The sequence below is a fragment of the Struthio camelus genome, chromosome 27, assembly GCF_040807025.1.
Source record: "Struthio camelus isolate bStrCam1 chromosome 27, bStrCam1.hap1, whole genome shotgun sequence".
Taxonomy (NCBI): domain Eukaryota; kingdom Metazoa; phylum Chordata; class Aves; order Struthioniformes; family Struthionidae; genus Struthio; species Struthio camelus.
Genome location: NC_090968.1, coordinates 1,329,875 through 1,352,674, shown reverse-complemented (window position 1 = coordinate 1,352,674; position 22,800 = coordinate 1,329,875). Strand labels below are relative to the sequence as shown.

The window sequence follows — 22,800 nt, the reverse complement described above, 5'->3', positions numbered from 1 at the left end:
CCCCAAGTGCTACGCTGGGGGCTGGACAAGCCCTGCCTGAGGACAGGCCCTCTGAGGAGCAGGTTTTACACCTCCCTGTAAAACACAGCCTGAGGGAGGTGGTTACGTCAGTGCTTGGTGTCTGCAGGCTGCTCTCAGAAATAGCTACTGGGCAGCTCCAACCACTTCTGCCTGGCAGCGGCTGCTATTTGTCCTTCTGACAAACGCCAAAAGCATCAGTTCAGTCTCCTGGCAGCTGAGCGTTGGCTCTGGTTCTTAATTAGTTCTGCTAATGAACCTTATTGAGCACCTAGAGATGCGCGGGGACTTAGGCCTGAGCCCAGCCACCCCTCTAGCCCCAGAGGTAGGTTGACAGCCCTACAGCCCCCCGGCCCTGAGGACAGTCAGAGGCCCTCAGCATCATGGTGCGATCCTTCGAGAGAGGAAGCAGAGATGGTCAGGACTGTTTTCTCCCCCACCTTCCCTCCCACAGACCCACCGCTGCAGAGGCCATGAGGGGGCTCAAGATTTATTCCAGCTGCTGCAGTTGCATCATGCTTCTGCACGCAGCGCCTGTCTAAAAAACACTGTACAAAGCATCAACATCTTAAAAAAAGAACATAGCACGGGAGAAGAGGGAGTCCCACGCTCTAAGAACCGGGCAGGTGGAACAAACAACAAGTGACACACGGCAGTCACACGAACGGACCTGACACAAGCACTACAACGGCTCAGGTTTGCTCGCTGAACACCGGCCGAATCCTGTAGCGACGGGGACCTGCTGCCCAGCGGGGGAATGCTGGGCCGGCGCGAGCCTTCCTTAGTCGGAGTCACTGTCGCTCTCCGCCTCCTTCACGTCCACGCTGAACTTGTACTCCTGGTCGCAGCCCATGTAGGCGTCGCTCATGAAGTACAGCGTGTAGTTGTGCGTCCCCGTGGCCGGGGCCACGAAATCCAGCTTCACCTAGGTGGTGAGGAAGAGCTCGCGTCAGGCTGCGGCACCACCAAGGAGAAGCCCCGGGCACCCTCTCCAGCTCGCCACAGCCGCGTCCGCCCCGCACTGCACCCCGCTCACCTTGGCTTTCTGCTGCAGCGTCAACCGCTTGATGGAGATGAGGCTGTTGGATTTGGAATCGCCGATCACCACCCACCAGCCCTCCTCACGTTTCTGCCGGCGAGATAATAAATAAGCAGCTGGGGGTGGTGGGGACAGTCCCTGGCTTGAGCAGGAAGCTGCCCCCTTCCAGTGGCCCCCTCAGGGTCGCTGAACCCCCCGCAAGAGCTGCTGGCTGAAGCCATCTGGCGCAGGCGAGATCAGGCACGTACCTGGGGGAAGAGGGGCGCAATGACGGGGCCGGTGACCTCCTCTTCACGCTCCAGCTGCACCAGCACCACCACGGGCCCCCCACTGCGTGGAGAGAACCAAGAGGTGATTAGGGCGGCCCCCGCGCCGGCACAGCAGCACCGAGGGGGCCACGCCGACTGCTGTCTCTCCGGGCCTCACCTGCGGATACTCTCCTTCTCCACCACCTCGTAGGAGAGCTCGATGTTGGGGTAGCGGTTACAGAAGCGGGCTACATCTGCAATCTGGGCATCTGAGAGCTGCAGCAGGGCGTTTCGGTCCTCATCCTCCATCTCCATGATGTCGAAGACGCTCTCAACCCCCTGCAATGAACGCGTGAAGAAGCGGAGCCGCCTTTCAGCCTTGTGGTTGCCTGGAGGTCCTCAGCGGGCGAGGGCGGGACTGCCTTGTTCAGGTCAAGGCTCGGCCCCCTGAAGGGAACCCAGCACCACAACCAATGCCAGACTTCAGCAGGGACTGCCGAGAGTCTGGCTTTCCCCCTTTCCAGCCTGAGCAGCAGGACCACGGACTGCCAGCACCTACACAATGCTCTCTAACCTTACAAAATGGCTATTTTTTGGCCGACCGAGAGGCTCAAGGCTGCCCCGCTCCAACCAAGGTCTGCCAGGTGATCCCCCGCTTCCCCAGCACGGCGTTTTCCCCAGAGATGCCAGTTTACCTTGTCTGTGCAGCGCTTGATGTGCTCAGAGGTGAAGTGAGGCAACTGCTTGAGGTACGAGTCCTTCGACCACATGGCCTGCGTGACCATCTGTGCCAGTTCCATTGCAGCCAGCGCAGGGCTGAGCCAGCCGTTGCTGGACAGCACGTCCACGCATGCCTGGATCAGCCGGATTGCCTGGGTGCGGGGGATCAGGACAGGTCAGAAGGCAGCACAGAACCACCCACAACACAGACAGGTACAGGCAGGCAGGAGCTGCTTGTTTCTACGTGTTCCCACGCTCACCGTACCTTGCTGAGGATTTCCTCAGTGTCCGACTGCAGCTCGGCACTCAGCTGCATGCGTGACAAGTGAGCTTGCAGCAGGAGGTTGGTCTTAACGTGGGGATCATTGAATTTGGGGTTGGTCAGCTTGTGGGGAACTTTCTGGGCCAGCTACGGGGAGAAATAAACCTGTCAGTGCTTTAGCCATGCAGAGCAGAGAACGCAGGCAGCATCCCTCCTGTGATCCTGCAGGGCTCGGGCGTGAAGCCACCTCTGTCCCCGGCAGCCCCAGATCCCACAGTTACTTCGGTGACCCAGTTCGGCACGGACACGCTGTCCCCCTCACCTGCCGCAGCAGGTTGTCCTCATGGTGCCTGATGGGGATGTTCTCGTACTCGGCAGCGTTGGATATGATTTCAATCAGCCCTCGCACCTTGGTCTTGGCATTGAGGGACATGCTGAAGAGCTCTGGGGAAGCCAGAGAGGTAGCGGAGTCAGGGAGAATCAGGCAGCATTACACCCCAAAATACAAGACACCTTCAGGCAGACAACACGCAAGCGTCAGAGCATTACGCATTCAACCACACACAGGGCACGTTCTCTCCAATGTCCCTGGCACAGAGAGCAAGGTGTGGGGAGGAGGGACAGGCTCTCCCCCGAGAGCAGGAGCACCAGCAAGCGCCTGTTGTCTGCTATCTGCCCTTCGCAGAGCCCTTATCTGCCCTTCGCAGAGCCCTTACCAATGGTGGTGTAGTTGATGTAGTAATAGGCTGCGATCATCCCCAGGTTCAGAGGAGCTACATCCATCTCGTCCTCGATGCTGATGCACTTGGACTGCTCCAGGTCGCTGAGGGTCTGCTCCACCAGCTCAGACAGATGGTCTGAGAGATGCCTGTGGGACACACCTGCAGGCACAGCAGCATTGCAGAGGGGCTCAGAAACTTCCCAGGACGGGAAAAAGCTGCTCTTGGGGAAGCAGAGCCCACAGGGTACAGGCTAGGAGTCCCCATTAGCCCCCCCTCAACTCTGCCCTGCATCTACCCACCCTAGATCATTCAGCTCAGTGCAGAGCCCCCTGCTCACCTTGCAGGTTGTAGTAGTTTGGATTCTGGGTCATCCTGCGATACAGGAACGTCCAAGTGAGGTAGTCCACTGCGTCCTGCTTGTTTTCAATGGTCTTGGTGACAATCTCAGCATTGAAGTGATCATGCATGCAGTGGTCCAAGTGCGACTCCACCGGCAGGGGCTCGTAGAGGAATTTCTTGAAGAAATCCTAGGGCAGGACAAGAACAGAGGCAATGGGACCAAATAAACCACCTGCAGGCTCCAGGAACAAGGAAGAAGTGCCCATACTGCTAAGTTAGCAGTGCTGGCTCAGTTCCACTCTTGCGAGCAGATGCATGGTGTGGTTTTGAATGCACACGCTGTTCAGCAGTTCCCTCAGCCTGTTGCACATCTGGATTACAACTTTGCTGCCGGGCAAAAATAGCTTTGTAACTAGGACACACGCAGTGCTCTTCGTTGCTGCTAGCCAGGGATCAAGAAGGCTGTAAAAGCTCTCCTGATCTCAACAGCAGGGCTCTCAGCGAGGGTTGCCCTAGCTGGCACCAGTTAGGAGACAGATATTCACAGGCCAGACACAGTGCCCAGCCCTTCACCCACCTTCTTGGATCCCTGGCACATGATGACACAACGGCCCTCGTCGTCCTGCAGCGGGCGATTAGCGTGGCCCACCATCTGCAGAACATCGTAGATGGGGTAATCCACATACCTGAGGCAGAGAGAGAGTTTTGCTTTAACAAAGGGCGGCCGCTTCACGGAAAGCTACCACCGCTCTGCTGCCCAGGGCCTCAATTTGCCTGGACAGAGATGAAGCCCTTTGGGATCTGGGTCTCGTTCCCTTGTGCCCAGTAAAGCCCTGAACTAGCGGGGTGGACATCAAGGCAGACCACATCTGGTCTTGCCTGCAGGTACAATATACTCACGCGTGGATCTTGCCATTATAGTACTGTGTGTCCATGATGATCACGAGGTGAGCAGCAATGCTCATACCCCAGCAGAGGCTGCGGGAGGCAACCATCACCTGAACTGCTCCTGAAAGGCAAGCACAGAGCGGTCAGCCAGCAGGCAGAGCACCTTTCTGGCGTCAACACTTGCACCCCAAGGGAAAACAGGCACAGAAATTCAGGGAAAAAGATCTGGAGGTTCTGCGCTTGGGAAGACAGGCCTCAGCAAAGAAGGAGGCCCCAGGAAAGACAGCGAAACTTAAAACTGCAGCCTTTTTGGACAAATGAGGCGGAGAAGCAACCGGAGACTTGGGCAAGCTGTTATTTCCAGTCCAAAGGCTAAGGGCATTGCCAAGCTCTAGAGAAAAAAGGTTTACAGGTCCACCAGCTGGCCTGCTGCCAACCCATGCCCTCACCGGAGCTGAAAAGCTGCTCCACCACTCGCCGTTCCATGGCCGTCAGCCCCTCGTGGAGGTAGCCCACCCCGTTCACAAGCGTCTCCTTCAGAGTACTGTCATTCAACTTGTCCAGATATGGCACCAGATCCTTCTCTGCGCAGTGCAAGAACCTGCCGGAGAGGGGGAGAAAAGAGATCACCACCAAGCTCAGCAAGCCTGTTCCCCTCTGGACACAGCAGTTGCCCAAGTGACATCTAAGGAGACCGAGTCACAGGCATCTTCCATCGCTAGCTGCCCCTCAGCCCAATAAAGCTGCCAAAAAACTAGCTCAGTCAGAGGAGGGGCAAAGGACTGGTGATGAATCCCACCCAGACACGGCACTGCTACCTTTGCCTCTGGACGTCTGAGGCGCACGTGGTGAGGATGTTGATGGCCGTCAGTCGCGTCTGTTTGCGAGACGGGACGAAGACAATGACTGGCTTTTTGGGAGAGTGCTTCATGATGGCATGGTAGACGGGCTTGGCCATGGAGAGCAGGCGAGTCTGCGTGTGGCTGATGTTGAAGCCCTGCAGAGGAGAGCAGCAGGCAGCGATGCTGTCTGGAGACCCAGCAGAAGGGGAGGGAAAGGAGAAACGAAGGGAGATCACCAAAGCCCTACCTGAATGTGCAGCTCCAGGGGCACGGGGCGGACGTTGGGGTGGAAGTTGAAGGTGGAGGTGGCGCTGCAGCCCAGCCAGTGCGCCACATCCTTGGCGTTGGACAGGGACGAGCTCAGGGCCACGATGCGGATGGGCCGCTCAATCTGGGAGGAGATGTAGCGCATCCGGGAGCAGATGACCTCCAGCACCGGCTGCAGATGGGACAGGGCAGGTTGTAGGAGGAACTGCAGGATCCTCCGCGGCACGGTCACCTCTCCTGGCTGAGCTGCACCCACCGCAGCCCAAGCGCCCTCACCCCTGGGCTCCTCACTCCTCAACTTCCCGAGGGGTTTGGTCTTCCTATCCCAAATCCATCCTACGGCTTCAGCAAACTCCCAACAGGAAAAGCTGTCCTCGCTCCAGACATTAGGAATGAGCGACCATCCACCCCACAGCAGCTCTACTGCCAGCCCCAGGACCAACACAGTCATAAGCATCACTCAAACGAATTGCACCCTCTTCCCTTCCCAGACGCACCCCGTTCTCGCCGCCAATGAGGTGCACTTCGTCCACGATGAAGAGGTTGACGTTCTGGACGTTCTTGCGCTGCTTCCAGCGCCGTGATAAGATGTCCCATTTCTCAGGGGTACTGATGATGATGTTCCCTTTGCCCAGTAACTTCAGGTCAGTGCTGGTCTCCCCCGTCAGCAAGACCACCTTCTTATTGAGGCGCTCCTGGAACTTCTCATACCAGTCCAAGAAGACCTGCCAAAATGCAAGGGTTGCTGTTGTCAATCCCGAATCAGAACGTGTGTGTCCTAGAGACACACACGTGCACAGACATACACACCAGGAACAGCAGGGAGAAAGCTTAAGCGGCAGTGGGTGGTGTCTCTTTACTCCCTCAGAGATATCGGTAGCTCACAATTAATCAAAACTCTCAGGAAACATCCTGAGGAATGTGACAGCACAAAGAGACGAGGAAAGAGAAAAGGGGGGCTGGGAAGTAAACGTAAGCCAGCGTAGGGTTCTAGTTCTCCCCCGCACGCAGGGCTCACCTGCTCCGCTAGGGCCTCCATGGGCGTGATGTATACACAGCGTCCTTCCGAGTTCTGGAGCAACATCCTCAGGATGGCAAATTCAGCACAAATGGTTTTTCCACTTCCCGTGGGGGCACCCACAAACACATTATCATCGCTGTTATAAACTGTGTTAAACACTGGGGACAGAGGAACAACACGGAAGAGAACAGCTTAGCATTAATTCCAAAGGACTTCTGCAGAAACCCGAGAAACCAGCCAGAACTCAGCCTTGACCCAGTCCACACAAAGAGCTACAGAAAAGGCTCCTTAAAGAGTTTTTGCCCAGGATCCTCTGAACAAAACAGGCTGTAGTCCGTCACAGTAGCTCACGCATCAAGTGTAAACATCCCGTTCCGCCTACACCCAGGCAGAGGAACATGGACACAAACAAGCGGCTCTGGTTTGCTCCCGATTCTGTCCCTCCAAGCAGCATCAATGGAGACGTTCGGGGCCACCTGGCTCTGCAAACCTGAGCCACCGGTGCTAGCACGGACACAGCTTCCAGGAGCAGACCTGCCTTCGTCAGCCAGCCCTGGACAGGCTGCTGCTGGGCTCAAACCACAGGACACGAGGAAGATGCTTTCTAGGAACGTGTCAAAGATATCGTAGCCCACAGAGAGTGCTTTCAAGACATCAAACCTCTAAGGCTAAGGGAGGCAGAAGTGATACGCTATTTACTAGAAAAGCTCCTCACCCGAGATGAATGAACCCCACGTAGCCAAGGCTATGGCACTGCAAACACCAAAAGGACCAAAGCTCACTGAGAAACAGTTCAGAGGAAGGGAGCAGAACCAATACCCACCCTGAGTCTGGATAGGGTTGAAGAAGGGGAACTTGTCCTGGTAGAGGCTCTCAAAGGCACTGTTTCGCAGAGCGGACACAGGCAGCGGCTGCAGATCCAGCAGCTCGGTTGGAGGAGGGTACTTCTCAGGGAGGATCAGGTGGCGGAAGGAAACAGGCAGCTGGGTCTCACAGGCTGTCAGAGAGAGACACCCAGAACATTGTCATCTTGGAGAGCACTCCAACATTTTCATCTCGGAGAGCTCCCTCTCCCCATTAGGATTCCCAGGCCCACTGTCAGTCATGCCTCAAAAGTCTTTCCCCCAGCACAGCACTAGGAGAGGCCCTAACTACCCTCTCAGACCACAACGGGAACCGTGGTCGTGCAGTGCAGGGGCTGGCCCAGCTTGTGGGGCGCTCAGCCTGGCTCGCAGAAGGGAGACTTACAGAGCCAGCGGTCAGAGACCACCCGGATGAAGTACTGCGGGGGCAGCGGCTCAAACACGGGTACGAAGAAGGTGACGAGGTGCTCGTCCTGCGCGTACTTGGCTTTCAGCAGGAAGTACTCGTGGTGCAGGATCACTTCGCTGTCCACGTCCTCCACCAGGATCCAGAAGGCTTCAGATGAACCATGCACCTGAGCAAGAAGCGCTGTTACCTTCCTACCAGAGTCCACGTCTTCCCCTTCCAGACTTCCAGGGGCTGAACATCAGCTCTCCCACAACAATTGTGCTCCAGAAGTGCCCTCCTACCTCAGAGTACGGTATTTAGCCCCATGATGTTTAGCTGCTCACCTTCTCATCCCACTGGAAGTCGGGGGCGATGGTGAGCTCTACCTTCAAGGTAGAGCGGGTAATGGGCTGCAAGTGGACAGAGAGTTCCAACTTTGGAAACAGATGGACGTACTTGTGGATTGTCTTGCCCATCTTAGGCATTCGGATCAGCTCCCCTGCAAGAGAAAGGCATTGCTGTCAGGACAGACAGAACCCAGGGCGTCCAATGGTTCTTGAAGTGAACATCATTCAATATCTGTGATCCAAACGCAGCCAGAAAGGCAGAGTGAGGTCTTAGGGCAAAGCCTCTGCCTTCTTCAGACTGTACCAAGATCCTCACCATTTCTGCCCCTTCAGACATATGGGATCAAGCACCCCAGTCTCTGGGTCAAAACACAGCGGAGAAGAACAAAGAGGCAGAAATCTCCCCCTGCCACATTTGCCCTGCATCTCAGTACCTATTTCATTATGGTTCAAGTCATAGAGCCGTTCAAACGGGAAGTTCTTCTTCTCAATTTTCTTTACTACTTCTTCAGGCAGTTTCTTGAACTGGCGCAAAGGGCACATGGACTGCCACCTGTGAGCACACCACGGGGCGAGACAAGCAAAGAAACAGAAAAGCAGTTCTCAGAGCATCGGGTTTGCCATGCTACCAAAGACCAGCCCTCAACCAGACACACCGACTAGCACAAGCACTGATCTTCACAAACGCTGGAGCCCAAGCCCTCCTATGGGAGGAACATCCAGCCTGCGATCAGAAAGGGCCTCAGAGACCTCACTTACATCCGTTTGTCAATCATCTTGCAGAGGTTAAGGGTCTTGTCCGTGAGCTGGGCCCAGCCACGGTTCAGGACAATCTCGAAGATGGCACGCATCAGCCGTCCAGCAGACTACAGGGAACAGAGAGCAGCTCTCAGAGCGTGGCTGGGGTCGTTACACTCAACTCTTCCTCCTTCCTATCCATTTTACTGCCCAGTCACAGGACAAGAGGTTTGAGCTCAGGTCCTTCATCCCAGATGCCCACAAGTGGAGCAATTATTTGATTTCCAGCCTCAGAAACTTGGCTTTTGTGGCAGGACAAGGCTACCCTGTAGTTCTCTAGGGCTTAATTAACTCAGGATTTTGATTACAAATAAAAGACTCCAATGAAGACCTAATTCCCACACAGGTGGCGTTAGACCTCCTCACACACTCACAGCTCTAGTTATTTTCAAAGCCATTTATGAGCACAAACTGAACCCCCTTCCCTCTTACCAGCAGGAAGACCAAGAGGTCGATGGACCGCACACACCTAAGGGGAGATGGAGAGACCCCAGCCACGCTTCCTTACTCACCTGGGTAACGTACACCATGTCTGCCATCAGAGCAAATCCTTCCAGCTTCAGCTGGGAGATGAAGGCCTGGAGGAGCACATTGATCTGGGGAAACAGAAGAGAGGGACTGGTTTCTCAGGGCTGGCTGGGTCCCCTCCGCACCAGGACCTGATCCCAGTGGGCTTTGACGTGCAGCAGGACACAGGGACAGAGGCCATCGATAAGGACTGACTGTTCTTCACATGCTCAACCTAAGACAAGCGGCATCCACTACTCTGAGCATCTCTTACAGTCCAGGATGTCGCGCAGAGGGAGGGAAACGCAAAGCTCTCCCAGAGCAGCAGACCGACGTGACATTTGGTGTGACAGCTCCGTCACAAGGATCACTCTTGTGAGATCCCAAGACAGGCAGAGGAGTCCCCTCACGAGAGCAGAGAGGGCTCACCTTGGCACTGGGCTCCTCTATGCTCTCCTTCACCGGGATCGGAACTCGCTCCAGCAACTTCTGAAGCTCGAGCTTCTCCTCCTGCAGGAAACCAAGGAAAGAGAGATGAGAACGGTCCCACAAAGGAAAAGCTCTGCAGCATCAGGACAGACAGCCTCAGGGCTGTCTCACTTGGGATGGGGGGGGTCTGGTTCCATACCTCTCTCACAGTGATGTTCCTGAACTCCGAGGACAGCGAGAAGACTCGGAACAGCTCGATTTCACTCAGGGTGGGTTTCAGGAGCTGATTGTAAGTTTGCATCGTCTCGTTGGTGATGTAGTAATGGCTGGCGATGCGGCCCAGCTCCGTCACCTGCAGCAAGGACAACAGCAGGAGTGAAGAAGCAGAAAGCAGTTATCTCACTGCTCATGGCATCAACAGAAAATGCTGAATAGAAACTAGCCTACAGGAGGGGAGACATTTCCAGACAAGCTAAGCATAAATTCTCAGGCTACCAATCACCCAGGAAAGTTGCTTTGGTACACAATTCCACATCTTGCACCCTTGCCTTCTCATCTCATTGCCTCTGAAGCAATGAAAGTGCAGCAGTTATGTGAAGTTGCCTAGGAGGCAGTGGCAAACACACAACAAAGACAGACTGAGGGGCCAGCTCTGAGGATCCCTGGCATCACAGACACACATAACAGCAGCTCTGAATGATGCAGCATCCCCTGGGGCTGTGCCATGGTGACATCTGTATTTAATCCATAGGACGTCCCTTGCATCCTTTCTCTCAGCCAGAGGATGCTCCTGTTCAGCTTTGCTTAGTCACAGCACCTTTCCAAGGTCCTGCCTTACCTGGAAGTTCCCCGTCTTCTTGTCGTATTTCACCAGGTTGTTCTTGTCTAACATCAGGGCTGCGGTGTGAACCAGATCCAGGCGGCGCTGGTCCAGCAGCGGATCCCCCTTCAAATCATCGTGGGATATCCCGTAGAGAGTGGGGGAGCGCAGCATTCGGATGTACAAGTAGGTATAGCCAAGCCAATTCACTGCATCCTGAGGAAACACCAGGGCGCCATCAGGGCCAGAGCCTACAAACATCTCTCCCAGCAAGCGTAGGTGACGCACTGGTTCAGAGCCCAGTCCTCCCAACGCTAGCGTAGGACACAGCAGGCTGAACCAGATGAATCCTGCTGGGTCAGTGTTAAACCACACAGTTTTGGAGCCCAGCAGCGCTGTATACACTCCTATTCTCACAACAAAACCCCCCCACACAAAACAAAACAACAAAACCTTCCCCGCACACAGACTCTTCCCCACTGTTTTTACCCAGGCAGAGAATCCTAGGCCTGCTCTGAATTACAGAAGCATCTACCCATTTGCCTGGCACATGATTCAGCCTTACAGGTCTGTAGTTCTCGTGGCTGCCCTTCCAGACCTCTTAAAAATTAGATTTGCTTTCCTGACACTGGAGAGAGGAAACAGGCTGCAAGTTTCTTGGTTCCCCTGTAGTGACCATTTCCTCAGCGTGAGTGACCTCACCTCTGCACAGCATTGCCTGGAGAAAAGGTCGTGCGACCCATTCCATTGCTGAGCTTAAACGAAGCGCAAAAAAGGGGCGCGCATACGTAGAGAGGGCGCAGATTCCCACTCACCTTTGCGTTCTGGACGTTCCCTAGCACAGTCTCTGCGTTCAGCATGTCTGGGAGCTTCGATACCATCTGACTTTCTATGGGGAGCTGCTGGTTGAGCAGGGACAGGTAATACTGCAGCTCTCCGTGGGATGTGATGAGGATCCCCTCACCTTTAGTATCGTACTGAGGCCTCCCAGCACGTCCCAGCATCTAAGAGAAGAGAAGGTGAGGTCAGCAAGAGATAAGAGCCTTTAGCTTGGCCATTTCTCCTTGTAGCTGTGTCCTGGGGCTTTACTGCCAGATTGCTCAGTCTGCTTTTACTTCCAACTGGCAGGAGACACATATAAACATCCCAGAGGCGTCTGGGCAAGGTACTTGGAGAAAGGACAAATGATTTCTCTCCTCCTGATCTGTCTCTCCTGTGCCCTCACAGCAGAGCAGCTCTCAGAACAGGTCTCAGAACAGCTGAGACTGTCTGACAGCAGAGAACAAGGAGCCATTGCACCAAAAAAATATAAAAGCAGACCACAAACATGCATCACCAGGAAAGGAGAAAGAACCTGCCCCAGGTCACTGCAGTACCTTCGGTACTAGAACTTCACCTGCAAGATGTCCAGAGCACCCAGCTCAGTCCAGCGTCCCTTCTCGGGGCTGTACACCTGCGTCCCCTTGATGATGACTGTATGAGCAGGGAGGTTCACACCCCAGGCCAGTGTTGCGGTGGAGACGAGAACCTGTAGAAGCAGAAATAACGGTCAGCAAAAGCTGGGCAGACACCCCTTCCTAGGGGAAAAAGGCGGTCCTGACATTAGAAACACGCAAAATAAGAACGACTGAGAACTGTAATTTCTCAACAGCTCAGTGGAGGGAGATCAGATAAACAGCAAGACTTGAGGCCTCTGTCCAAATTTACCAGCTCACCGTGTGATCGTAGGATAATCCTTTGCTTTCCACTTACAATGCAGCCACACTCACTGAAAAGGTCAATATGGAGGAGGACCCCAGCACATCTGCATTTCCCACCAAAACCTATTACTTCCCCAGACCAATTTTCCTGCTGTTCAATTTACGCTGCTCACAATTTACCCAATTTGTGAAGCTCTTCATGTTATGAGCTTCACTCCATGCTGAGGCAAACATTTTTGTTCCTTAAAAGAGCCATTTTCTACCAACTTGTTAGATCCCCATGGGAATCAGAAAAAGCTCAGTGCCCGCTTTCCATGCGGAAACTTTCGTCACAGCCAAGGAACTTGCTTGGATGGGGTTTTGTCAAAGCGGTAGCTGTAGAGGAGACAGCTCTGGGACACACCTCTAGCTTTAAATACCTATCTAAACCTAGAGGAGACGTTTTTGCCCTCTCCGCTCATGGTCACGCGCCTTTAGCTCTTACTCTTTATGTGAAACTCAAGGGTCCCTTCATCAGGCATCAGCTTCAGCAGAGCAGGATGGAGGCTAGCTCTGCTTAATCCTCTTCACTTTGCACAAAGGGCTATTTCAAAACATGGCTCAAACATTTCTTGTGGAACAAACAAGCCCTGGATGAAGCAGCTACTCCTGGGGAGCGAGGCTCACCTGAATGTGCTTGTCAGCAAACAGATCCTCGACCAGGGTCCGGTCCACTCGCGTCATCCCAGCATGGTGAATGGCAAAGCCGTAGGGCAGAAGGTCCTTCAGCTCCAGGTTCTGCAGCAGAAACACAACCAGCTTTAGTCTTTCTACCCGAATCGAGGGAAGCCAGGAAGAAAAGCAGCAAGAGAAGGTAGAACAGATCCTAGAGGAAGGCTGGAACTCTGCGTTGCGTGACTGGCAGCACCTCTGTACCTGCGCTGCTGCAATCGCTCTATTTCAGAGCGGCCCGCGGCCAGGCAGTTACCTTGCACTGCTCAGCTTCGGTCCTCAGGACCTCGGTGGAGGCCGAGCCCTCTCGCAAGAACAGGCCCAGGGTGTCTTTTTCAAGACACATGTCCCTGATGGCCCGGGCAGTCTTTCCAGTCTCCTTCCTGGAGTGAACAAACACCAGGACCTGTCAAACAAGCACACGGTACCATGGCTGAGGGAGAAATCACCACGGCTGCAGTTGGCAAAGATCCTTGACCCAGCCTGCTCCTCATGCCCAGGATGACGAAGGCTTTACAACTCGGAGCTCTAGAATTAGTCCAGATGCTCTGTGAACTGCTCCTGATCTAACAGTGCAGCATCACAAGAACTCTCTCATCTTGGAAAAGGACAGGTCATTCTTTCAGCACAGAATAGGCATAAGGAGAGGAACAGAAGCTTACGTTCCTTTCTCTCTCAGTTGCCATTGACCACCCAAACCCACCCTCTTCTCCACAGCAGCATTTCTGTAGCTGCAGCAAATGCAACGTGAAGGAGGTTCACCAGCAACAGGCAAGAACCGGGGTTAACTGCATCAGGAACAATAAAATAAAGGACCAAACCTGGTTCTTTCCAGCATGCTCCATAATCTTCTCATAAACAATCTCGTTCATTATCTGGAAGCGCTTGATAGCTTTCTTCTCTGTAATACCCACGTAGGTCTGCTCTAGGGGCACCGGTCGGAAGCTGTAAGACAGAACACCCAGGTCCGCAAATGAGCAGAAGAAAGATAAAACCTTATTACAAAGGTATTGCCAAAAGGCAGTTGTTCTGCCGTGCCCAGTATTTCGGGGCAACAAGTTCAACACACTTCCTTTGGGCCTCAATTTATTCAGAGATCTGATGGCTCCAGTTGTGCCTAATTAAATTACACAGTAAGAGACAGAAAAATATATACCTATCTTCTAGATTTCATTTGCTATGCGCACACTCAGAAAGCCAAAACGGTGTTTCCGGAGCTAACGCAATCCTGTTTTAGGCTTCCTCCAAACACCTTCTGAAACTGCTGTGCCAGTGCGTCGATCTACTTTCTCTAAAGTATCTTCTTGCAAGTAATGATAACGCAGGACCCCGACACATGTTTTAAGAATGCAGTTCGCTTCTCTAGCCCTTAACATCCATTTCCTAGTAATTCATTTGTTTGTTCTAGGATTTGCTAAGCCAGGGGAGAGGCCCAGTAAGACCCCAACATCATCTGACGCAAACACAGCTACCCAAGGTCTGCCAGTGAAAGACCATTCCCAGCTTTTCCAGGTACCTGTTATCAAAATAGAACAAGCCTTTGGCAGGGTCCACTCTGAGGAACGTAGCCACATCCTCGTAGTTTGGAAGGGTGGCGCTCAAGCCAACAAGCCTCACATCCTCCTGAGTCATCTCTATGTTGCGGATGGCTCTGGCTACCAAAGACTCCAGGACGGGTCCTCGGTCATCGTGGAGAAGGTGTATTTCGTCCTAAAGAGAAGGAAACGGAGACAAAGTTACTCCAGCTCCACTCATCTGTTTTGTTCTTCTTTCCTAGCAGTCCTCCATGGCCTATTTGCGTGGGCTGAAGCACGCTCGTCCTACAGCCCACAGACCGAATCCGTCAGCAGGCGTGGGACACACAAGCACCACAGATACCAACACATCTCTAATAGCTGATGCACATTCAGGAATCGCAACGCCAGGAGACGCAGCGTGTGTCATCACTCCCGCTGTGCCCCCTCCACCACGCCAAGGCTTTGCGGACACTGGCATTACTCACCAGGATGATGAGCCGCACCAGCTGGGTATAGGTGCGCTCTCCTCCCTTGCGCGTGATGATGTCCCACTTCTCTGGGGTGCAGACGATGATCTGGGTAGCGCTGATTTCCTCCTTGCACAGCTGGTGATCCCCTGTCAGCTCAGCCACGTTGATGCCATAAGTTGCCAGGCGCTGGGAGGAAGTCCACAGGTGGTTAAGCGGATAAACACACATTCCCCGGGAGCAGCGTTAGAGCAGCAGCAGCCCCAAGATGCTCACGGACAGTTTCATACTCGTCTATGCATTCATACTGAGCGTAACACAAGGAAGTCACTGCAGTAAAGTTCATCTGCAATTTCAGCAGGGGAAGGACAAAGCCTTTCGTTACCTTCCCGAAGCTGCCCACCATCTCCTGCACCAGGGACCTCATGGGTGCGATGTAGATAATCTTGAATTCGTCCACATTGATGGTTCCATCGATATTAATGTGCTTCCCTATTTCTCGCAACATGCACATGAGCGCCACGTTTGTTTTCCCAGCACCCTAGAACATAAGCAGAAACAGCCCCATCAAATTCACATCCTCTACAAGGTAAATGTACACCCACAACGGCCACTCTTTCCTGACAGCAGATCCTCCTCCTCTGACAGCCGCAGGATGATAAGTAGCATCCTTCCCATTCCTCCGATAGGGGCTGCGAGTGGGCACCCAAACACCAGGATCCTTACCGTGGGAGCGCACAGCAGCAAGTTCTCATCCGACTCCAGCGCAGCACGGTAGAGTTTGCTCTGAATACGGTTCAGCGTCTTAAACCCTTCAAATCCAGCCTGGGCATATTTGGGCAACTTTTCCACAGAAACCAATTGCTGAAAAGGGAAAACATTGAGGTGAAAGCCCTTGTTTCAGTACCTCGAGGCCTGCAGGGCACATGTGAGATCTCAAAGACACCCCGGGGAGTAGCAGGGTCACGTCATCTCCAGATGGAGAGGAGAGAAGCAGCCCTGTGGCCAGCGATCATGGAGCAGGTTAGGAAGAGATCGAACAAGGCTCGTTAGCTGGTCCACACACTCCAACATCTACGAGTCACAGAGGCAATTCCAGCAAATCTGCCACGAGATCAGCAGGAACTCAACACACTTAGCACCAAATAAGTGGCAACCAAGCAAGTCACCTACCTCTTCAGAGCCAAAGGGCTTTGGCTTCAGGGCTGGCACGTGCACTTCCTCGTAGCCCTTGCGCTGCCTGCGGAAGGAGCCATCGGGTAGCTGGCATCGCTTGTTGGCCATGAAGTGACTACCTTGAGCAAACACCAGATCCTCCAAGTCCAGCACCTGCCGAGGAGCCAGTGCCTGGACACAGCAGAGGGAGAGTCAGACAAGGAAGATGCAGGGATGAGAGAACAACCTTCCCCTCCCATCTTCATCCTAGGACTTGAGGAAAAGCAATTGCACCCAACTGGTGAGCGTCTCTTCAGCGGATCAGGGGCTTACCCTCGATACCTTCCCCTCCACCATCTTCCTGCCTGTTCCACTTCAAATACTTTTCTTGCACTTACTCAGGGCGCTTGTCAAAAGGACTAAGAACAGATGGGTTTAGAGAGTCTTACCTCTCCTCCTTGGTCCAGATCCATGGTTTCCAAGTCAGTATCCATCCGGGACTGACGAACACGCTCCCGGCGAGAGCGTTCCTCCTGAGCAAAGAGACAACGGTTCAATCCTCTGCAAAGCAGCAACTGCAGAAGAGCTGCTGAGCCTCCTCTGGGGGCTTCCAGCTCCTCCTACCATTCACCAGCTCAGCACCTCACCAGTCTGCACAACCAGAGTGCCACACACCAGGATTTCTTTCAAGCACAGGCACTCGCATGCCACAAAAGGAACCAGGGAATAAAGACACACAAACTGCGGTGCCCTTCCAGGAGCCTTACACACTATCAGCACTGCTCAAACATAGACGCACAAAACTGGCCCCTTGCATCAACATAACCCAGGTGTTTTTTCTGGCAACAAAACAGGAAGGCAGTCGTAATCCGAAACAAAACAAAAATCACTCATGGAAATGCTGTTCTCTGAAGGCCAAGCACTGCTAATCCAGCATGCCAATATGCCTGCTGAGCACTGCTATGAAGAGTAGCCTGATCCAGAGCAACACACTCAGTGAGACTTGCGTCAAGAAGGCTCAGAGGCCAAACGGTGCTGTTACGAGAGAGTGAACGCCAGCACAAAAATCTGAAGCTTCTGCACACTGACGTTTTCCTGGAAAAGCAGACATCTGAGTGACTTAGGAACAACAAGCAATAAATATATTGCCCTATCAGACGAGTCTCCGCAGTCACCTAAGCAACGCTTCCTACATTTTCAAGATGCCAGCTGAGTAAGCAGACTCCTCTCACATAAACAGCAAACACACACACACAACTGAACGATGGCTGCTCAGAGAGCAACAAGGATCCCCGGTTTTCTCTGCTTATCTTGTCTGAGATTCCCACTAGCCTCACCCGGATGAGATCTTCCTTCTCTGTCTCATGCAGCTGATACAAGAACTTCGACAGCTCAGGATCCGCTTCCATCTTCCCCATTATCCTCTCTTTTTCAGCTTCACTTTGGGCACTGGCCAGCAAAGTGCAGTACAGGACTGACAAAAGAAAATGAAAAGATGGCAGGTGGGCACAAGGCTAGAACCAAAAGAAGGGAGCAAATAACACAGACCGACGCCTCACAAAGCAACATTGATGGCAGGTAAAAAGCCTCAGAACGTGTTAGAGCCATGTCAAAGCAGCAAGCAAGAAAACAACAAGGTGGCAGGATTAAAGGAAACACCACTCACTCATCATCCTGTGCTGCCGCAGCACTTTAATGAAGTCAAAGGTGTTAAAGCCCAGGAGCAGGACAAGCTGGTTCTCACATTCCCGGTCGTCGCTTGCAGTCTGGGAAAAGAAGACGTGAGGAACAACTAGTTATCTCTGTGCCCTGCAGAACGAGAATCCCTGCTTCACGCAGCCAAAGGAAAAAAAAAAAAAAAGAATACACGAGCATCAGCACCAAAATTAACAGGGAAACAGACGTGACTTATGATGATCTCCCAGCAAACACTGACAAAGAACAATCATTTTCCCCTTGGAAGTACGTTTCCTCGTGATCTAACACTAGCTGTAACCTCTGCTCCAGTTCTCATCTATCCTGCTGGTACACATGGCATTTTAACAACTGTATTTAATGGTTTAATTTGAAAACAACAGCAACAAAACCCCCAAATAGACAAGGAATTGTTAGGGCAATTTCCTGTCTCCCAGAAAGAGAGAGAGATTCTGAGACTGCTGCAATCCAGCTGCCCATTTACCTTCAAGATCTCTAGCACTTCATCCGCCTTCTTCTGGGAAACTATGGCATCATCGTAGAAGCGACTCAGCTGCCGCTGGAGCCAAAAGGCATCAATGTCTCGGGGATGCAAATCCTTCTTCTTTGAACTCATCAGCTCACCTGATGCCACAAGCTTTAAAAAACAAAACAAAACAGAAAAAAACCAAAGTCACCTTCCTCCACGAGAAAAGCAGGCACACACCCTTTGCGTTGCAGAATGAATATTTAGAGCCTATCCCCTACCCACGCAGAGGAAAGGGAAACCAGCAGAAGCAATTGCTCAGCTGACCAGACCCAAAGGCCACCTATGTTAACTTTAGCCCCCATCAGACAACAGCTTTCCAGCCTGCTTTTCCCTAGCAAACGAGCTTAATTCCATCTGCAGACCAAAAGGATCCCTGGCCCTCCTCCAAAATGCATCGATGATGCAGACCAAAAGGATCCCTGGCCCTCCTCCAAAATGCATCGATGACGACCCCAATGCGCATTTCACGTTTTCCTCGGTAACTCACATTGGCCGAGAGGGTGCAACGGACAACAGCTTCGTCTCCTTCCATGTCATCGTCGGACGCCTCGTCACGCACTTCACCGTAGATGTCCTCATCGCCTTCCTGTTGAAACAGGTATTTCAGTGAGTGGTTTTTACAAACATCAGGAAGAAGCTTTTCCTCAACAGAATGAATAATCTGGCATCTTATTCCTGAGGACACACGGCCTAGTCTATGCTTGTAACGCGAACATATTGCTGTTGTTGACGCAAAGGACTAACATATCTGGAGTTATTCATAGCCTACAAGGAGCACATACTTACACTACGGTCACTACGTAGAAGCCTTCTTGCCTGGTGGCTTTGTGCCACATGATTAAATTATTTGTGCTCTTACAATGCTACAAAGAGGTTTCACAGGAACTCCAAGAGTCTCCTATTGGTCTCTCTTATCATTCTCTCAGCCTTTTCCAAAAACAATCTCAGAGAGCAGATCTACCAAATTCGTCCAAACTGTGCCTTTGAATTCATCTCTTCCTCCTGATGCCTCAAGTTCTTCCAAGAGATCTAAATATCACCATCTGTTTTCAGTAACATGCACTCACAATCAGCCTCAGATTAGCAAGATAATCAACAAATCCTCCCAAAGCCAGGAAGCAGTGTCTAAAGTAATCTGGCCTCTCCTTCCTGGCAGAGGTATCCTAGCCTGAGCCAATGCCTGCTTCCCCAGCATGGCTGAGGAAAGCCAAGCACACGTGGTCCCTGCTGAGCAGCTCAACAAGCAAGGGGGGACAGCACAGAGACCCCGCAGCGTCTCATCTCTTACCTCCTCATCAGACTCGAACTGTACATTCACACCATACGTCTCATCAATATTGTCATCTGCAAGGGAGAGCCAAGTTAATTAATCTGAAAATCTGGAGACCATATGCAAGCTCTGCAGATCCACACATCCCACCTCCGTACATCCAAATTTTGAAAAGAACCAGGTTTCGGGCTTGAAAAGAGTCCAAAATTTTCTAGCTCCTCTGTGTGAAAACACTATTCCTGGAGTAAGGCTGGGTTTGGTACCAATTACCGTAATACTACTTTCTGCCAGCCCCGTTACTACAGCTGCAGCCCGCTACAGCACAGCCCATACCCATGTTCTGGATTTCCTTGTCGCCACCATAATCCGTGATCTTCTTGCCCAGGTTCACCAGCACGTGGTAGCGGGTATCATCAGTCTGGCCCAGTAGCAAATCAATCTCCTTCCGCCTCTCCTTATCACGCAGCTTCTCATTCTTCAGGACTGCCAGGACCTCATCAGCAGCTCCACAGAGAATGTCACGTGGCTGCAAAATAAAGAACGTGACCACGTGTTGCCAAGAAGAGGACTGTCATTCAAACGGTACGGTATCACTCCCTCCTATTTCTGGACCAAATCCTTTCAGCTTTCTGTTCTCAAGTCCTGGAACAAATAGCTCACCAGATTTAGAAAACATCTCGTTTCGAGCTCTGCACCCTCACGTAGGCACGGGGGGAGCAGAGATTGTGCCATCGAAAGGTCACATCCCACGACAGAGATATGCCACCCCGCATCAGTGTAACGAATATACTAACGTGATATCTACAAGCACAAAACACAGAATCAAGGGAGCGAATCCATCTCATGGGATAACGAAGAAGGACTCGGATTTCTCTCTCGCACTTTTACATGCACGCTTTGAATCCTCTGCTGGAGCAGAGATACCCTCGCTGACCTGTCCACGTCCTTACCTGGTCCCCAAGGGCTGCCTGAATGAAGCTTAGCAACACCTCATAGGTCTCGCGGGTCTCCTTGGTTTTGGGTTTGTAGATGATCCCCACCATCTCATCAATGCCCTCAGACAGCAGGGTATAACCCTTCATCTTGTTGATATCATGCCTGTCTTCATCACGCTTCCTTCGCCTAGAAAGAAGGGCAAGGAAGACAGCACCTGGGTTAGTCAGGAAGCAGAGCCGCTTCTCCCACTCTACGCCAAAGCAGCGGGAATCAAGGAGTCGTTTCTCTTTGACATAAGATACCATTAAGAGAGCTTTATGCAGCATGAACTCTCGAACCTGAAAAAGTTTCACAGTTCGGTTTATTCTACCACATTCACTTAAACACAAAACAATTGATTTGAAGTACAGATGCTCTTTTTAGTAGCTGGAAAGCGACCTGAATGGGGGTCGTAATTGTATTGAATTATACCACATTCACAGAACTAAAACAAGTTGAGATTGTATTACTTAAAAGACGGGGTCTAGCACATTAATTGCCTAGAGCTTTGTTAATCCAAATACAACCAGGAGGTTCTCTTTCAGGGCTCTGCGTCCCTTCGGCTTCGAACGGCAAGCTCAGGGCAGGAGTCAATCACTCACTTTGCTCGTCTTTCCTCCTGCATCTGCGGTTTGGTTCTCTGGGCCTTGTCTCCCATTCGGGTGCCCTCAAGCTTTCCAACCAAGGAAAGCACTTCTCCGGTCGGCTCATCTCGCCGAGTCCTGTCGATGAGGGAGCGATCTGCTTGAAGGACGAGGTTGGAGTTCTGGAAGAGAAAGAATAAAAACAGGCACTAATCGGGCCTGTGAAAATATTAACGCAATCCACGCAGTCCACTGCATCCGGACAGGTGAGACCAAGAAGCCAGCGCCAGCCGCGACCTAGGCCAAAGCAGGTTCAGTGCAGCAACCTCCCCCGCTCAAATCTAGAAGCCTCTTCTGCCTGCTCCAGAGGCTCTATTAAGTACATAAAACCCCCTTTAATGCAGCATGTCCAACTTTCCCCTGCCCAATGCAGGAAAAATAATGCCGAATTAAATTATTCATGCTTGAAGAGGCCACAGTTTTAGACTTTAAACTTGGACTGAGTCACGTGACGGCACCCTGTAACTTCTGGCAGTCGGGAAAGTCCCCGTAGGGTTCGCTCGTTACGCTACAGCATCTGACAACTACACCAGAACCGGAGCTTTTATTCTGCAGAAAGCCTCAGAGTCTGACAGGAGCACTTTTAAAATTAGCTTCAAAGCGGGCGTCGCACTCATTTCTGTTTTCCAAGGACGCCGAGCTCCTGACCGCTCTTGTAACAGCGGTGCTACAAAGAAATGTTCTCAAACTGGCTGGTTTTTAGGGGGCCCAGGGGGAAGGGGCGCTGCTGCGGCCGCGCCCAGGCGCGCCTAAACGGCTGCAGGGCGTCCTGGGGGCCGCGTCCTGCTCCAGCCAGCGGCGCTGCCCGCCCGCAGACCCCCGCGGCTGCCCGGCTCCCCTTCACGGCGACGTCCCGCCGAGCTGCGGCAGCACCGAGGCCGCGGGAGCCCGGGACCCGACCGGGCCGGGCCGCGGGGGGAACCCGGAGCCCTCCCGGCGCCTCGGGGGAGGTTCAAGGCCCCGCCGGGCCGCACTCACCGCTTTGTACTCGTACTGGAGGCTCCGCGCTGTCACATCCGCCATGGCGCCGCCGGGCTGGCCGCCGCCGCGCACCGGAGCAGGCAGCGGAACTTCCGGGGCAAGCGGAAGCAGTCTCCGGTGCCCCTAGGCGACCCGGAAGTGCTGGTGCCGCGGGGCGGCGTTGCCCCCTCGGGACTACAACTCCCAGCATGCCCTGCTGCCTCGGGGACTACATCTCCCAGCATGCGAGGCGGGAGTCTGCTGAGGGGAGGAGACACTCACGGAGGGGCTAGCCCCGCCTCTCATGCTGATTGGCAGGGGGGCGGGGCTTTGCCGTTGATAGACCGTTCCCTTGCTCCTCCCCACCAAAGAGCTGGCTCGGCCAGACGCGAGGGGGCGGGGCGCGCCGCCCTGCCCCAGCTCCGATTGGCTCAGACGGGAAAGGAGGCGGGGAGGAAGGGGCGGGGCCGTTGCCAGTTGCCATTTGAAAGCAGCGCCGCGGGTAGGAGGGGCCAGCGCCGCACATACCCCCCCCTCCCCCCACCCACCAGCCTCCCATTGGCCCTCCTCCCGCTCGGCCCCGCCCCTTTCGCCCAGGCCCCGCCCTTTCCTCGCACCCCGCCCAGCTAAGCCCCACCCCCAGAGCCCAGCGGGCACCC

The 22,800-nt window shown here is 53.3% G+C and overlaps 1 protein-coding gene across 1 annotated transcript; it reads right to left on the bottom strand.

The window, feature by feature from the left end:
- Nucleotides 1–492: 492 nt before the first annotated feature.
- Nucleotides 493–22,308, bottom strand: SNRNP200 (small nuclear ribonucleoprotein U5 subunit 200). The gene is made up of 45 exons (XM_068920779.1): nucleotides 22,160–22,308; nucleotides 21,140–21,303; nucleotides 20,513–20,684; nucleotides 19,896–20,088; nucleotides 19,581–19,636; nucleotides 18,780–18,878; nucleotides 18,248–18,400; nucleotides 17,735–17,834; nucleotides 17,406–17,542; nucleotides 16,518–16,601; nucleotides 16,087–16,260; nucleotides 15,640–15,777; nucleotides 15,299–15,454; nucleotides 14,932–15,102; nucleotides 14,446–14,639; nucleotides 13,751–13,874; nucleotides 13,186–13,335; nucleotides 12,885–12,995; nucleotides 11,915–12,046; nucleotides 11,334–11,522; nucleotides 10,537–10,734; nucleotides 9,898–10,050; nucleotides 9,699–9,779; nucleotides 9,275–9,358; nucleotides 8,724–8,830; nucleotides 8,399–8,517; nucleotides 7,962–8,116; nucleotides 7,615–7,804; nucleotides 7,190–7,363; nucleotides 6,364–6,524; nucleotides 5,843–6,070; nucleotides 5,326–5,517; nucleotides 5,055–5,233; nucleotides 4,686–4,837; nucleotides 4,249–4,357; nucleotides 3,926–4,034; nucleotides 3,347–3,536; nucleotides 3,004–3,168; nucleotides 2,610–2,731; nucleotides 2,291–2,434; nucleotides 2,001–2,177; nucleotides 1,484–1,644; nucleotides 1,306–1,387; nucleotides 1,055–1,147; nucleotides 493–943 (listed from the first exon to the last, which is right to left on the bottom strand). The coding sequence occupies exons 1-45, from the start codon at nucleotides 22,202–22,204 to the stop codon at nucleotides 800–802; spliced, it is 6,411 nt and encodes a 2,136-aa protein (XP_068776880.1). The 5' UTR covers nucleotides 22,205–22,308; the 3' UTR covers nucleotides 493–799.
- Nucleotides 22,309–22,800: the final 492 nt, after the last annotated feature.

Excerpts from the sequence above, each read along its gene's own strand:
- SNRNP200 (XM_068920779.1), bottom strand. The coding sequence starts at position 22,204 with ATGGCGGATGTGACAGCGCGGAGCCTCCAGTACGAGTACAAAGCG. Across the intron at positions 12,996-13,185 it reads CCGAAGCTGAGCAGTGCAAG|AACCTGGAGCTGAAGGACCT; the intron begins GTAACTGCCTGG and ends TTTCTGCTGCAG. Across the intron at positions 2,435-2,609 it reads AGGACAACCTGCTGCGGCAG|CTGGCCCAGAAAGTTCCCCA; the intron begins GTGAGGGGGACA and ends TTCTCCCCGTAG.